The sequence below is a fragment of the Ictalurus punctatus genome, chromosome 7, assembly GCF_001660625.3.
Source record: "Ictalurus punctatus breed USDA103 chromosome 7, Coco_2.0, whole genome shotgun sequence".
NCBI lineage: Eukaryota > Metazoa > Chordata > Actinopteri > Siluriformes > Ictaluridae > Ictalurus > Ictalurus punctatus.
Genome location: NC_030422.2, coordinates 35,017,600 through 35,033,849, shown reverse-complemented (window position 1 = coordinate 35,033,849; position 16,250 = coordinate 35,017,600). Strand labels below are relative to the sequence as shown.

At 39.3% G+C, this 16,250-nt stretch overlaps 2 protein-coding genes across 3 annotated transcripts; both read left to right on the top strand.

Annotated features, from left to right (window-relative positions):
* The first annotated feature begins 1,841 nt into the window (after positions 1 to 1,841).
* On the top strand, positions 1,842 to 9,396 carry LOC108268260 (NLR family CARD domain-containing protein 3). Its single transcript, XM_017473131.3, is given in 9 exon segments — positions 1,842 to 1,911; positions 2,071 to 2,188; positions 2,648 to 2,764; positions 3,175 to 3,232; positions 3,467 to 3,671; positions 3,955 to 5,725; positions 7,884 to 8,057; positions 8,270 to 8,446; positions 8,656 to 9,396. Coding segments are annotated over 7 exon segments (2,535 nt in total). The 5' UTR covers positions 1,842 to 1,911; positions 2,071 to 2,188; positions 2,648 to 2,651; the 3' UTR covers positions 8,693 to 9,396.
* Positions 9,397 to 11,180: 1,784 nt separating this feature from the next.
* On the top strand, positions 11,181 to 14,744 carry bcl10 (BCL10 immune signaling adaptor). 2 transcript variants are annotated; one of them, XM_017473128.3, is made up of 3 exons: positions 11,181 to 11,438; positions 12,509 to 12,797; positions 12,895 to 14,744. In XM_017473128.3, exons 1-3 carry the CDS (start codon positions 11,388 to 11,390, stop codon positions 13,296 to 13,298), a joined length of 744 nt encoding a protein of 247 aa, XP_017328617.1. In that variant the 5' UTR covers positions 11,181 to 11,387; the 3' UTR covers positions 13,299 to 14,744. The 2 variants fall into 2 exon arrangements, with proteins under 2 accessions (XP_017328617.1, XP_017328616.1); XM_017473127.3 differs by having other exon boundaries at positions 12,892 to 14,744.
* The last annotated feature ends 1,506 nt before the right edge of the window (positions 14,745 to 16,250 follow it).

Genomic DNA, 16,250 nt, shown 5'->3' with positions numbered 1-16,250 from the left:
ACAATATAGTGTACTGTATAACATGCGCATATTGCCGGAAACGCTATGTTGGGGAAACTAAAAACGCACTAGTAGTAAGGTTAAAACAACACCTACACGACGTCAAGAAGAACAATAAAAATACAAAACTGATTAACCATTTTAAAGAACACGGCGTAAATCATTTAACAATTTCAGGGTTGGAATCCAATAAGGCTTGGACAGGTAAACAAAGGAAAAGAAGTGAGTTCAAATGGATACACAGATTAAAAACATGGACTCCCGGGGGACTCAATGAGAGGGGTAGAAATTTATGGTAGGACATCGGTTTAAACCATAACATGAGATTAAGTTCCATATATGTAAAGCTGAGGAATGGGTTAAGAGTATAAATAAGGAATTCAGGTACTAAAGGGAACTACAGAATAACATTATCCAACAATAAAAAGAATACATGTTTGAAGATTGGAGGATGGAATAGGGGATCAAGGGAAACCTTTTTTGATTTTGATGGCTTGATTTTTAGTGTGTGTTTTAGAGGATTGAATGAAATGCGTGTTGAAGCACTTACCTTTCTTTTTTCAGAAAGGATTAAAGCACTTATAGACTACACCCTACCACACAGAGTGGGATTGGCACTTAACTTTCTAAGCACTTACCTTAGAGCCCCAATCAATCATCCAGTATCGAACCTGTAGAAAAGAGAAAAATAAAGCACTTGGAAAACCATTTCACACACAACTCAATCCCTTATCCCCAATTCCCCATCCCAACCCCTTAACCCTACCCGGACCCCCAACTGAATCCTAAACCTAACCCTAACTCCTAACCCCCTAACCCCTGACCCCCTAACAACCCCTAACCCTAACCCCTGACCCCTAACCCTAACCCTAACCCCTAACCCTAACCCTAACCCTCCTAACACCCTAACCCCCTAACCCCCTAACCCTAACCCTAAACCTAACCCCTAACCCTAAACCTAACCCCTAACCCTAACCCTAACCCCTAACCCTAACCCCTAACCCTAACCCCAACCCTAACCCTAACCCCTGAACCCCATCGCTGACCCTAACCCCAACCCTAACCAAAACCTTGGACCCCCACTACTGACCCTACTCTTGAACCCTATGCCTGACCACAACCTAAACCCTAAACCCAACCTTTTTGAACCCCATCATTGACCCTAACCCCAACCCAAACCATAACCTTGGAATCACACTACTGACCCTAATCCTAACCTTTGAACCCCATGCCTGACCCCAACCCTAAGCCTAACAATCTGCTCATTTTCGAATCTTATTCCTGAGCCTAAGCCTCACTCTAACCCTGAACAGTCTTCTTCTTCTTTTGATCAGAAGAGGATAGACATATAGGCCATTAAAAACCAAATAACCCATTTTTTGATAAATACACAGATCAGTCCTCACACAGAACCCTGTGAACAGAACACAGAACAGAATAAAACACTGAAAATATTAAAAAAGACAAAAGAGAAGGAAGATGGAGATGTGCCAGTGCACATTTAACCTAGAACAGGGGACTTTAAATAAGAAATAAATAATTCAAAAACCTAACCCTAACCCCTAACCCTAACCCCCTAACCCTAACCCTAACCCCCCTAACCCTAACCCTAACCCGCCTACCCTGACCCCTAACCCTAACCCTAACCCCAACCCTAAAACCCTAACCCTAACCTTAACCCTAACACCCTAACCGCTAACCGCTAACCCTAACCCTAACCCCTAACCCTAACCCTAACCGCTAGCCCTAACCCTAACCCCCTAACCCTAACCCTAACCCCCTATCCCTAACCCTAACCCCTAACCTTAACTCTTTGCCCCCTGCAGTATAAACAGGTAAATGTGTCTGTGAAAGTCAGAGGCTCCATTTTGTGTCGAGGGGAAAATGCACCATTGCAGGAGTAAAAACACAGTGAGTATCTACATCTAAAGCTATAATATATAAACACGCTGAATGTACACTAGATGCAGAAGAGTTTTGTGGGTTTGTACTGAAGTTCGAATGTACACAGGTTGTTTTATGACTTGATACCGTGACTATTTCCTGTAAGTGAACTCTGTGCTGCTACAGGGTTTGATTTAACACACCGATGTTGGAGTGAAGTAAATGTGTGTCCTGCTGTAATCTGGAGAAGGAGACATGACCTCCAACAAGTGTCTGGAAAACAGGACTTAAAGAAAGACGAGAGGTGAGTTACTTTTCCATTCACCAGCAATAAATACACATCGTCTCATGGGAACAGATCTGTATCTCTAAACACTCACTAGTTAACAGAGTAACTAAACTTTGGTTTAAGGTGTTTAATAGCATTGAATTTATCACTGATCTGATCTAAAAACAGTTTAGAGAAATCATTCACTGAGAGAAGAGTAAAAAGGACTGTGTAATGTGGAGGAGAAGAGCAGTGTAGCTTTGAGTCAGTGAACTCTACAGGCTTTAAGACCCAGCTGAGTCAGTGGTCTGTGATTGGGACTCCTGACATCAGTGTAATTCTTGAGATATGAGGCGTGACTCCTGTTTGAATAAGTTTGCAAACTGGAGCTGAATTAAAAAGATGGAATTATTGGTGTTTAATGATGAACACATTGTGTAACAGTGCTGAGATAGCAGAGTATTAATTATTGCTGATATTTCTGTTTAATTCTAGAATAATGAAGAGAAAGAGATCAGACTCACCAGAACCCAGCTGTGTGTCCATGAAGAGTGACGAGTCAATGGGCTGTCCAATTTACTTCAGAGATGGAGCCAGTTCTCCTGATGTGAGGTGAGTACAGTGAGGTGTTTTACAGCAGTGTTCCACCTGATCAAACTCACTGGTCTCATTATGAATACCTTCATGATCTTTATCAGGTGTTGAAGCAGTAAAACACTAAACTGTGCAGTGCTGCAGCTCTCGGACTGGCGGTGAGGAAAACTGCTTTAATAGTTCAGTTCAGTCTGCAGTCCCTGAGCTGGAGGGTCTGTGGTGCTACACAACAACATTTACACCTGGGACATTAATGTCTAGATCACTATTTTATCCATAAACATGTTAGTGTCAGTGAGGAAATCCTGAAATCAGTGTATTGTGTTAAGAGGATAGTGTAAATATCTGTCTCTGTATTTATTAGTGTGTGTTGTGCAGCTATGAATACATATAGTCTATATTACATAATGTGTTTTATTTGTTCACAGACCACAACAGAAGAAGAAATCAAACCTCAGCAGAAATCAGTTGGACTCCATATTCAAGGTGTGTGTCTTTTTAATGTGTGTAACTTGTGTGTGAGCAGGTTGCAGGTTTTTTATTTAAGATTATAACAATTTACAGATTTATTGATGTGCAGAAGCATTATGGGTAATCAGGCAGAATTTCAGCTGTAACTGTGGGAATACAAAGAGACTTTTCTTCTTTTTATAAAATAAAAGCATCTCTCAGTGTGTAACATTATAATATTTAGATGTGTTCCTGTGTGTTTCTAACCAGGAGCTGGAACACAAAGTCATCTCTCTGATAAAGAATGAGCTGAAAAGGTTTAGGAAGCTCCTGAGTCCAGATTACCCAGCATGCACTGAGAGGGGGGTGGAGGATGAGGAGGATCTGCACAGTGTCAGAGACGGAGCGCTGAAGATCACACTGCACTTCCTGAAGAACATGAACTACACAGATCTCGCTAACACACTGCACAACAGTAAGAGCTCTGAGTCATGGCTTTATTCCATCAGGTTCACTTTAGAGAGAGGAAATAGTTTTAGATAGGAACACTTTTAGTTTGAAGTTCAAGTTTAGTATCATGTACATCCGCTGCTTTTCTGTTCTGTTCGTGGTCCAGCTTGTGGTTACTCTGTACAATGGTCCTGTTCCTTCAGGAATATTTACTACATGAATCAGGAATGAACAGCAGCATTGAATTTTACATTTAATCCTGTGTTCAGTGATTTTACATTAAAACATGTTATTACTTTGTTTATTAGAACTCACCTCTGTGTACCAGACAAAGTTGAAATCCAGCCTGAGAGAGAAGTTTAAAAGAATTAATGAAGGAATCTCACAGCATGGAAGCTCAGCAATTCTGAATGACATCTACGCAGATCTCTACATCACAGAGGGCTGGAGTGGAGACGTCAATAATGAACATGAGATGAGGGAGATTAAGACAGCATCCAGGAGACCAGCAACACAGGAGACACCCATCAAATGTAATGATCTCTTTAAAAACAAGTCCATCCGAAGTGTGCTGACTAAAGGAGTTGCTGGAATTGGAAAAACAGTCTCTGTGCAGAAGTTCATTCTGGACTGGGCTGAAGTAAACGAAAATCAGGACATCACCTTCATGTTTCCACTTCCCTTTAGAGAGCTGAATCTGATGAAGCAGAAACATCTCAGTCTGATGGATCTTCTTCATCACTTTTTCCCAGAAATGAGAAAACTACAATTAATAGACTCCTACAAAGTGCTGTTAATCTTTGATGGTCTGGATAAGTGTTGACTTCCTCTAAATTTCCAGAAGAATGAGAGATTGTGTGATGTGACAGAGTCAGCCTCAGTGGATGTGCTGCTGACGAACCTCATCAAGGGGAATCTTCTTCCCTCTGCTCTCCTCTGGATAACCTCTCGACCAGGAGCAGCCAATCAGATCCCTCCTGACTGTCTAGACCAGGTAACAGAGGTAAGAGGGTTCAGTGATCCTCAGAAAGAGGAGTACTTCAGGAAGAGGATCAGTGATCACAGCCTGGCCAATAAAATTATCTCACACATGAAGTCTTCAAGAACCCTCTACATCATGTGCCACATCCCAGTCTTCTGCTGGATCTCAGCCACTGTTCTAGAGAGAATGTTGGGTGAAGCAGAGAGTGGAGAGATCCCCAAGACTCTGACTCAAATGTTCACACACTTCCTGATCTTTCAGATCAAACACAAGGACCAAAAGTACCATCAGAAATGTGACCCTGATCCTCAGCAGACCAGAGAGAGTATCCTGGCACTGGGAAAACTGGCTTTCCAACAGCTGGAGAAAGGAAACCTGATCTTCTATGAGGAAGACCTGAGAGAGTGTGGCATTAATGTCAGAGAAGTGTCAGTGTACTCAGGAGTGTGTACCCAAATCTTCAGAGAGGAGTTTGGGCTTCATCTGGGGAAGGTGTTCAGCTTTGTACATCTGAATGTGCAGGAGTTTCTGGCTGCTTTATATGCATTTCTCTGCTTTATTTTTAAAAAGAACAATGAGTTAGTGGAACAAAGGACTGGACTTTTTAATTTCTTCAGAAAGTCAAAAATGTCTGATCTCCTCAGGATTGCAGTGGACAAGGCCTTACAGCGTGAGAATGGACAGCTGGACCTGTTCCTCCGCTTTCTTCTGGGTCTCTCACTGGAGTCCAATCAGACTCTCTTACAAGGCTTAATGCCACAGACATGAAGCAGCTCTCACACCAAACAGGAAACAGTAGAGTACATCAAGGCGAAGATCAAGGAGAATCCATCTCCAGAGAAATCCATCAATCTGTTTCACTGTCTGAATGAACTGAATGATCATTCTCTAATGCAGGAAGTACAACGTTACCTGAACAGAGGAGGTAACAGTCGTCTCAGGGGAACCAGACTCTCTCCTGCTCAGTGGTCAGCTCTAGTGTTTGTGTTACTGAACTCAGATCAGGAGCTGGATGTGTTTAATTTGAGGAAATATCACCCATCAGAGGAATGTCTTCTGAAGCTGCTGCCAGTGGTCAAAGCCTCCAGAAAAGCTGTGTGAGTATTTTTATTTATAAATGTATTACTGCATGGTTTATTATTTTAATGTAACACTGAACTGCACTGTTTGGATTAATGCTGGTTAATAATTACTTTAATCATCTTTAAACAAACCCCTGGTACTATTACAGAAGAGTTTCACTTTTTACACCAACATGTTACGTCTGCACTGAGGGCTGGGCCATATGGACAAAACCTTCTATCACCATTTATCTATCACCATGAGAACAATATGAACATGTGACATTGGTGATATAGGAAAATATCTATCAATAGACATGATTGATTATTCTATTTTCTGGTGCTATGATATGTATCAGAGTATCACACCGCCCAATCTGCACTGAGGGACACATGTGAGAGAGAATAAGGACACTTACACACCAACATTGTTTGGTTTGGATGGATCAGACTTTGTCTTTAGATTGGATCTGTATGGTTATGAAATCTGATGGTTATCAAACCGTCTACATTTACTTATCTACCCTATTGAAAAAAAAAAAAGTAACCAGACGGAGAATCTCACCTGCACATCGCCTTTACTCCTCCACTGCCTGTCAGACTCGTCAACTTACACTCTCTCTCTCACACACACACAGTCACTCTCACACACACAATCACACTCACTCACTCTCTCTCACTCACTCACACACACACACACACACACACACACACACACACTTACACACACACACACTCACTCTCACACACAATCACACTCACATACACACACACACACACACACACACACACACACACACACAGAGCCAGAAAGAGGAGTAAATGTTAGAGAGGAGCGAGGCTGATATCACCATCTGATGGTCTCCATCCTCCACTGATAAAGAAAGTAAAATCAGGAGTGTGGGATTAGTTTACATGATGAAAGAGGATTGTCATCGAGGACGGATTTCCAGTTAACAAAAACATCATAATAATCCTTCTGTGCAGATCAACGGATAAATCCTGTTTATAACTTTAATCTCTAACAAAAAATGTGAACATGTAAAATAAATAAATAACACATTGCCATCGCGCTGTGTAGGTCTGCCACATGCACTGATTATCTAATCACATAATCCAATTATCCAATCACATCAGCCAGTTATCCAATCACATAAACCAATTATCCAATCACATCAGCCAAATATCCAATCACATCAGCCAATTATCCAGTCACAACAGCCAGTTATCCAATCACATGATTAGTTGAGGAAAAGTCACATGATGTTTTGATGTGCAGTTTATGTGCCTGTCTTTTTATTGAATAAAAAATAAATCCGCCTCAATTGAGCCTCAAGTTTTTTATGCGCATTTCAAGATTTTATTTCTATTTGTTTTTGTTTTTTTTGGAGAATATTTCCAAACAAAGTCACAACAGGTCCTGCTCCTTTTTCCTCCTAATTTCTTTTGTTCAAACAGGATATTTTTATTTATTTATTTATTTTATTTTTAAATAGGAGACTTTTTAATACTTTCATTTAAAAATGGTTTCAAGTTTCAACTATAATGAAACATTTATTCAAGCAAAAAACCTTCTGTTTCATTAATTTAAGGATCATTGTTACTACTACTACTACTACTACTACTACTACTACTACTACTACTAATAATAATAATAATAATAATAATAATAATAAGGAGAAGAAGAAGAAGAAGAAGAAGAAGAAGAAGAAGAAGAACAATGGGCACGCTGTGGCTTAGTGGTTAGCATGTTCGCCTCACACCTCCAGGGTTGGGGGGTTCGATTCCCACTATGACCATGTGTGTGTGGAGTTTGTATGTTCTCCCCCTGCTTGCGGGGTTTCCTCCGGGTACTCCAGTTTCCTCCCCCAGTCCAAAGACATGCATGGTAGGCTGATTGGCATGTCCAAAGTGTCCATAGTGTGTGAATGTGTATATGATTGTGCCCTGCGATGGATTGGCACCCTGTCCAGGGTGTACCCAGCCTTGTGATTCTGAAAAGGATAAGCAGTATAGAAGATGGATGGATGGATGGATGAATAATAATAATAGTGCTGATGTGGTGCCCTGTCCTCTGATTTCTGTGTGTGAGAGAAACACACTCACATTTCTGTTACATGGTAAAGAGTAAGTGTATTATAACTGTGTGTGCGTTTGAGATCAGTGTTCTGATATATCATCATTTCTCTTCCAGGCTGTGGAGGTGTAAACTGACAGAGGAAAGCTGTAGAGTTCTGTCCTCAGTTCTCAGATCAAACTCCTCCAGATTGAGAGAACTGAACCTGAGTAACAATAACCTGCAGGATTCAGGAGTGAAGCTGCTCTCTGATGGACTGGAGAATCCACACTGTACACAGGAGATACTGAGGTACACACACACATTCGCACACATACCCACACAGAGCAGAGTTCTAATAAACACAGCTGCATCCAGTTTGTGTCTGTGGTAATTGTAGTGATGTGATATATTGTCATTTTTGTGTGTGTGAGATAGAGAGTAAATGTTCTGTATATAAAGATTTTGTGTAGTTGATGTTTTCAGAGCTAAAACTGAGTGTGAGAAGGTTTTCTTTCTTGCAGGATGCGTTACTGCAGTATTACAGGTGAAGGTTGTACCGCTCTGGCTTCTGCTCTGAGGTCAAACTCCTCATCACACCTGAGAGAACTGAATCTGAACGGTAATAATCCAGGAGAATCAGGAGTGAAGCTGCTCTCTGATCTACTGAAGGATCCACACTGTAACCTGGAGACACTACAGTGAGTTACTGACTTACTCTACTCTACTGTATCATACTGAATAATGTGTGTGTGTGTGTGTGTGTGTGAGAGAGAGAGAGAGAGAGAGAGAGAGAGAGAGAGAGAGAGAGAGAGAGAGAGAGAGAGAGATCACTGATGTTGTTTATAAGGACTGTGCTGAGTGACTGTGATTAATGTTGTCTGTTATTCTGTCCTGTTCTGTCTTACAGCATTGAGAGTCGTAAACTCACCAGGACTGACATATGACAGGAGTCTCACCTCAAAACTCTTCAGGATAAAGCAGTTTTGGTGAAGTGTTAGTTTGTTGGAACATGGCAGTGAAATAGATGATTGATTGTAATATTGATTTAATCTTGTTTTTATTTTTAAAAATGTGTTCCTTTTTTGCTAATATGTTTTAATAGAAACAGTAATGGTTTGACTATTTAAGATATTTAGATATTGTAAATAGACATGTGCCATATCAGCGGCATACAGTAAGAGAATGATGAGGAAAGAGAGACTTCCTGATTTGGTGAATCCTGTCACCATGGAGCAGTCAACTCTCAACAACTCTCTATTACTTAGTGACTTTATCTTATCACTCAAACACCACACATTAAACACCACACATAATCTGTATCTGAACAAGTCATTACTCATTTAGTGAGTTATTTCTGTAAAGGAGAAGAGAAAAGGTGACATTAAGACATGAAGATGATTTGAGAAATACATTAAATCACATTTTAATATGGCTATACTACATCATTGTTCAATACTGCAGCTGTTCACTGTACAGTTTAGTTTAGTTAATCCACAGGAACTTTTACTCCATCTCTCATTCTAAGGTTCTCACACACAGACACACACACACACACACATGCGCGCAGGTGAAGGTCTGAGGTTTGGAGGAAGTCTGCATTCTGTCCAACACTTTTCAGTTTCTTCTTTATTAAATAATTACTGCTTGATTAAGTGTTGTTTTTTAAATAACTTTAAAATAACTGGATACTATTAAAGTTCATATATATATATATATATATATATATATATATATATATATATATATATATATATATATATATATATATATAAATAAATAATGTTTCAATGCATATTGGAATTTACAACATCAAATATGTTAGTGGTTTAAGTAGGCTAGGTTAGATTTTTTTACACTTGAACTGCAAACACAGGAATTAACTGTATTATAATAATAAGAAGAATAAAAGAGTGACTATTATTAATATTATTCCTTTCTATAAGGGATACAGCCTGGATGGGTGTTGGATGGACCCTCATCTGGTCACATTTCCAAATGGACTCTGCATTTGTAGGAAATACCTTGGTTCTAATAATGCAATGATTTAATAAATGAATTGTCACAGCTATCTATATATATATATAGTTTTATATAGTTTTATATATATATATATATAGTTTTATATAGTTTTTTATATATATATATATATATATATATATATATATATATATATATATATATATATATATATATATATATATATATATATATATATATATAGTATTAACTGTTAATTTAGTATCTGTTTGTGTCACTTCCAGTAAATAATATTTAACGGTCTGTTCTATCGTACCTAAAAATCTCTCTATCTCTCTCTCTCCCTCTTACTGATCGGAAGGTCATGGTTTCAAGCCCTGGAGCTGTCACTGTTGGGCCCTTGAGCAAGGCCCTTAAGCTCCAGGGACGAAGTTGAAGGCCCCAACTTCCTGGCATGCTGGGATGTGCGAAGAAAAGAATTTCACTGTGCTTTAATGTACGTGACCAATAAAGACTCATTATCGTTATCCTGACCCCTTCTGCTCTCCGGACCTGTCTGATCCATCCTGATGCAGTACTTCTGGTTGGAGTTCTCATCAGTTGGAAGTCACATGCTGCTGCTGAGGATGTCCCCACATGGTGCGGACTAAAGATCATTAAGATTACTGAGAATGGTACCACTTATAAACCATAAAGATGGCTTTGAACTGAAATTGATACAAACAATTTTGCACTCAAGTCTCCATCAGTGAACAGATGATAACTGCAACAAAACAGACTTCATGTGAAAACTGTAATGAATTACCTGGTTACGCAACTGCACTATTTGACCATGTAGTACATAAAAGGATTTATTTATTTATAATCGCACTATCCGGTGTCATCCAGATGAGGATGGTTTCTTCATATCGTCTCAACGAGTTTTTCCTCACCACCGTCGCCTCTTTCTTAATACATTTATAAATTGAAAAATTATTGTTAAAGGTGTTATGCAAATTAAATTGAATAGTAGTAGTAATGTTTGTTTTATTAGTATTATTATTATTATTAGCAGTAAATAATGTATTGTCAAGCTCTTGATAGATATTAGATTTTAGCCCTCCCATCATCTGTGCCATCTTGGATGATCTTTGTATCAACCTTGCAGTAAAATGCTTAACATTTGTAACGTGTGCCTACCTTAGTAGTGAGTGAAGCACAAAATACTGTTCATGTTAAATGAAATTTTTGAATTATTTTTTAAAATATAAATCTTGTTTGTGTTTTGTGGTTATTATTGTGTGTAGATTGATGGCAAAAAATTTTTTTTATGAAATCTGTCAAATTGAAGGGGTCTGAATACTTCCCCAACCAGTGTAAATGTACACGTTATTTTACGTTGATTGTGTTCCATAGTGTACTACTACAGACATCACATTCAACCACAATCTGAGCCTGATGGCCTTCCACATCCGCCTCGCCTGGGTGTGTGACGTCATTGCGCTCGATAAGGAAGTGTGGAGAGAACTTCACTTTTCATCTTTTCTCCTGTTTTAATGAAGTTTAACTGTACGCCTAAGCGCTTCAGTCGGGACGGTTCTCTCGCATCTTCATGAGTCTTATTTACTGTTTGGAATTTACTGTTAAAATTTAGAGCTGATAGTTTAGATCAGGTTGAGCAGAATGGAGATTCCTCACCTGACGGAAGACGAAATGGCCGAAGTGAAAAAGAACGTAAGTGACTAAACTCCACGCATCAGTGTGTTTTAACAGTGAGATTATTATATACCGTTAAGAATCGACAGAAATAATAATAATAATAATTATTATTATTATTATAATTATTATAAAAACGTGTGCCACTAAATGAGCATTTGGTCTGAAAGTGAGTACACTCCTCTGTAGTCTAGATTTGAGAATCCTGATGCGAAGAGTTCAAGTAAAATCAAACAGAAACTAATTGAATATTATAAATATATATTAAGGAATCTGTAAATCCGGTTAGTTTGTACTTCTTGTGGGCGCGCGCGCACGGGAGCGCGCACTTTCTCATAAGCGCGTGCGAAAGAAAAGGGTAGTCGCGAGTTCCAGGTGTGTCAGCCGGCTTGGAACTCGCCATGACGTCATGAAGGAGTTCAAGCCAATCACGGTTAGCTAGGGGCGTGGTCTACAGTGAGCGATAGTATAGCTGTATCTGTAGGAAAACGAGGCCGAGTTCAGAAGTGTGATGTTGAGGGAAGCATCTAAAGCAGAACCTCACAGAGATGGAGTGTTCGTGCTGAGCAGAACCCTGACACCTGGAACCTACTTCCTGACAGGGTTTTCCATGTGCATCACCACATCCCACCCTAAAATATTCTCCACATCACAGCAGCAAGTGTATTCAGGAGACGTCAACAAACCTGCACTGTAAACTCGTACCTGGTGTACCAAAGGGCTCAGTATGGTATATTTATGGAAATAAAGTGTGGGTTTTGGGGTGAGAACTGGTCCTGTTTCAGCTAGAATTCTTACATTAAAACACAAACACAACTTGAAGGTTCTCTGTAACGTGCGAAAATGTCTGCAAAACACACATTTGGTTACTATAAGAAGAAAACTTGTCAGAAGTAGTGTCACTGTTGTTCTACACACTGTATATCTACTGCCTGGACAGGACCAATGTGCAGAATGAAGATGAGACACTGCTGAGTTCTGTTTCAGATTAACCAATGAGAAGATCTACCGAAAAACATGGAGTCTCTCATGTAATATGTCATTTGTGAGAATTTTCCCACAATGCCGTGTTCTTCTGTTCCCCTCAGGCTCTGGAGTCTCTTCGTCCATACCTGGTAGAGAAGCTGATTGCAGAGAGGCACTATGATTACCTGCGCTCGAAGAAGATCTTGACACGAGAGGACGCAGAGGAGATCAGCTGCAGGAGCACGCGTGGAAAACGCGCCGGTAAATTACTCGACCTCATCGCCGAGAACCCGCGAGGTCTGGACACACTGATCGAGTCGATCCAGCGCTGCGGAACACTTAACTTCATCATCGCCAAGATCACTGACGAGGTGCAGCGGTGCAAGAACGAGAAGATTGAGGCACTCCGAGGTAGCGCTAACATGCACAGCAACTCATTTTCCCTCAGTAAATCCAGATGATATTGTAGTGGTAAACAGTTATGTTGAATTTTGTGTGTTTCCAGCAGCAGGTGTGTCCAGCTCGACTATGAAGGACACATCTGGAGCCACTAACAACCTATCAAAGGCAGACTTCTATGATTACGATAAGTGCTCCACGGTTTGTCTCCACCCTGATGGGGAACGAAGTCCCGCCTCTTCTGTGATGAGCAGCTCTATGAACCTATCCTTCGCTGTGAATCGGCAGAGGGGGCAGGACTGCATTTCAGTTAGTGGCGTTGCTAGCTTAACAACAACATCCAGCCTTCCCAAACCTGGTGATCCTGGAGCCCCGCCTCTTCCTGATGACATCGCTGTGGAAGACCAGGATGCAGAAGCCGGTGCTTGTGGGAGCACAGGAAGTAGCGGGGATGCTAACTTCCTGCCACTGCGCTCCCGTTCCTTAAACCTGTCTGTTGACAATGCACTCTAAGAATCAAAATACAATGGCTGTGTTTCAGTCCTGTTTTTAAGGTCAACTTCCCTGGTGTCTCTGTGCGCTTCACACACACACACACACACACACATATGCAACTGCCATGGTGTGAAAATCATTTTATTTCTCTGGAAATTTAAGTTACATTCAAACAGAAGTTGTGATTTGTAGAAGATTGGGAAGGTTTGCCGCTTCACAGCTCTAGCGTCCCAGGTTTGAATACTTCCACACATTTCACATTTCACACATCCAAAAGATGTTCACATGGGTGAACATATAGGTGATTCTCATCTAGGTTCTCCAGATTGGCTATGCTAAATTGCCCATAAGTTTGTGTGAGTATGTGAAAGTGTGTGGGAGTATGTGAAAGTGTGTGTGTGTGTGTGTGTGTGTGTGTGTGTGCGTGCATGATGCCCTGTGATGGACTGATGTCTGTGGTGATTTGCACCTTGTAAGCCAGTGTTACCAGCAATAGCTCTGACTCCGATTGAACAGGACGCAGCGCTAGCTGAAGATGAATTAATTTTATTTCTGTTTAAACTTCAGCTTCTTTTACACTTCTATAAAATGGCAGTAAGTTGTGTTTTCCTGAAATCTATATTGATGGCCAAGAGAATTAGCCGAGGGGAAGTGTTAAAAACAGGAATGAAACATGGCTCCTGGTGATGGCATGGTGACGGTGTTCCTCAGGGCATCATGTAAGGACCGGATAAATGTACACGGACTCTTACAGAAGAATAATAGTACATCAGTGAAAAATAAAGTCTGTCAGGAATAGCTGCAGAAACCAAAGCAAGTCTGCAGAAGAACAGAAGTCTCACATTCTCCAGGATGCTTATAAAAACTGCCAGTTTGTGTACCTGAGACTACTGATGCATTTTTAAAGGCAAAGGGCATTGATTTTCTTCATTCAATACATCAGTGTATTGAAACATACATTAAACAGACTGCAGACAAACACCACCATGACCCCTGCATGAAATGGAAACACAAATATTATTCAAGCTTCTCATGTAATGAGTCATTCCAACACTTTTTACAACCAGATTTACAGCAGATTGTTCAATGAGTTCAACCTCTCCAAGATGGTGGCTCCATGGACCATGTGTAATTTAGCCTAATGTGGTTTCTACCTTTTCATAGCTATGGTTTCTTTCAACTTAAAATATTACATGACCAATAACTTTTTTCCCATTTTCACTCAGGTATATGTGACACCTGAATAATAATTTGCTTAAATTGTTGTCAGTTAAAATACTGTTAAAATGTTTTACACAGTGATAAGTATTTGTAATTATATATTGAAACTGAGACTTTTTAAATGTAATTTTTATTATTTTTATGTCCTATACAGTTTGTATAGATGATAGCAGCTAATGAGTATTTGCTGTTTACATTCATGTTTAGTAGTTATTAAATAAAGGTTTATTGTGCATTGCTCGAGTATTGCCTGCAGGGGGCACCGCTGAGTCAGCATTGTTTCTGTATTAGTGTTCAGTGTGGCACTGTGGTGAACATAAACAGGAAGTGACATGACAGAGCCAGTTCAAGGCTGTTCATGGAGAACCTAGAGAATCTTGTGTATATATGTTATTTATGCAGAGAAAATGATTATCTGTTCTGGTAGAGGATATTAATCATAACATATGTCCAATACTCAACAAAGCGACACGCTTTTTATTTATTAGAAAACAAAAGTGAGTGAAATTCAGGCAAAACCATGGTGATGTTATATTCTGACAAGTTTGGGCTGCTGTTAAATCAGGGAGAGAAATAAGGCTATAAATCAAGACTGAAGTACCAGTCCTGAATAAGGCTAGCTAAAGATTTAGTTAGCTAGCATGTAGCCATGAAGTCTTTATACAGGCTGTAAAGAATCAGTTATGGAGGAAATGACATCATCATCAGGGACATAAGCATTTATCTCTGATGTGTCAATTCATTTAAAAAAGGCTCCATGTGGCTTAAATGATACTTTCCATCAACGGCTAACACAGAACAGATCCATCAGAAATATCTACATTTACCTCCGGTTCAGTTCAGTTTTATTTGTATAGCGTGTTTAACAGTGGACATTGTCCCAGAGTATCTTTACAGAAGTATATAAACACAGGATATAGATTTTAAATGTATGAATTTGAATAGGAGTGAGGTTACATCAGCGATGTATTTTCCCTTCAATAAATTTCTACTTTATATTCTACACGAATTTGAGATTAAATGAACATTCCAGCTGAAATAGTTTTTTTCTCTGAGAGTGATAAGGCCATGGTCTGCTGGTTTGATTGACAGCTATGCGGTGAATGTGTGCAGACTGGATTTATATCTCAGGTACATCACGCATAACCGATGGGCAGCAGGGTAAATATTTCACATTTTAATGTAAAAAACCTCCTCAGACCCAATTAATTCAATTCGATTCAATTCAATTTTATTTGTATAGCGCTTTTTACAGTAGACATTGTCTCAAAGCAGAAATTACACTTACAGCACAGATTATAATTAATCATTTTATAAAAATGATTAAAAACTAATCTTTAAATATTAGGTACTAGTGTGTACCATCACTGATGTGTATTTGTATATTTGGTGGTGCCATTAGAGCTGAATTTTCCACCAGTGTTTTACACCTTTTTACATTTTTACTAACTTTTTATTAAATTCAATTCAATTTCATATGAAACATCAGCATTTTAGAGTTTAACCAGAGACTTGACCAAAAGTGACCAGTGAATACTATAAAATGTGTTTATATAACAATAAAAACTGAAGAATAACTGTAATGACAAACAAACATCTCGCTTATAAAAAAAAGACAAACAGAAATAAAGATGTATGAGTGTTTATTTATACATTTATTTATTCAATATGAATTTCTAACAATATTTAAATGAACTCAGTATAGTATAGAAAGAGAGATGAAGAGAAAGACAGTTTAATCTGTTCTGA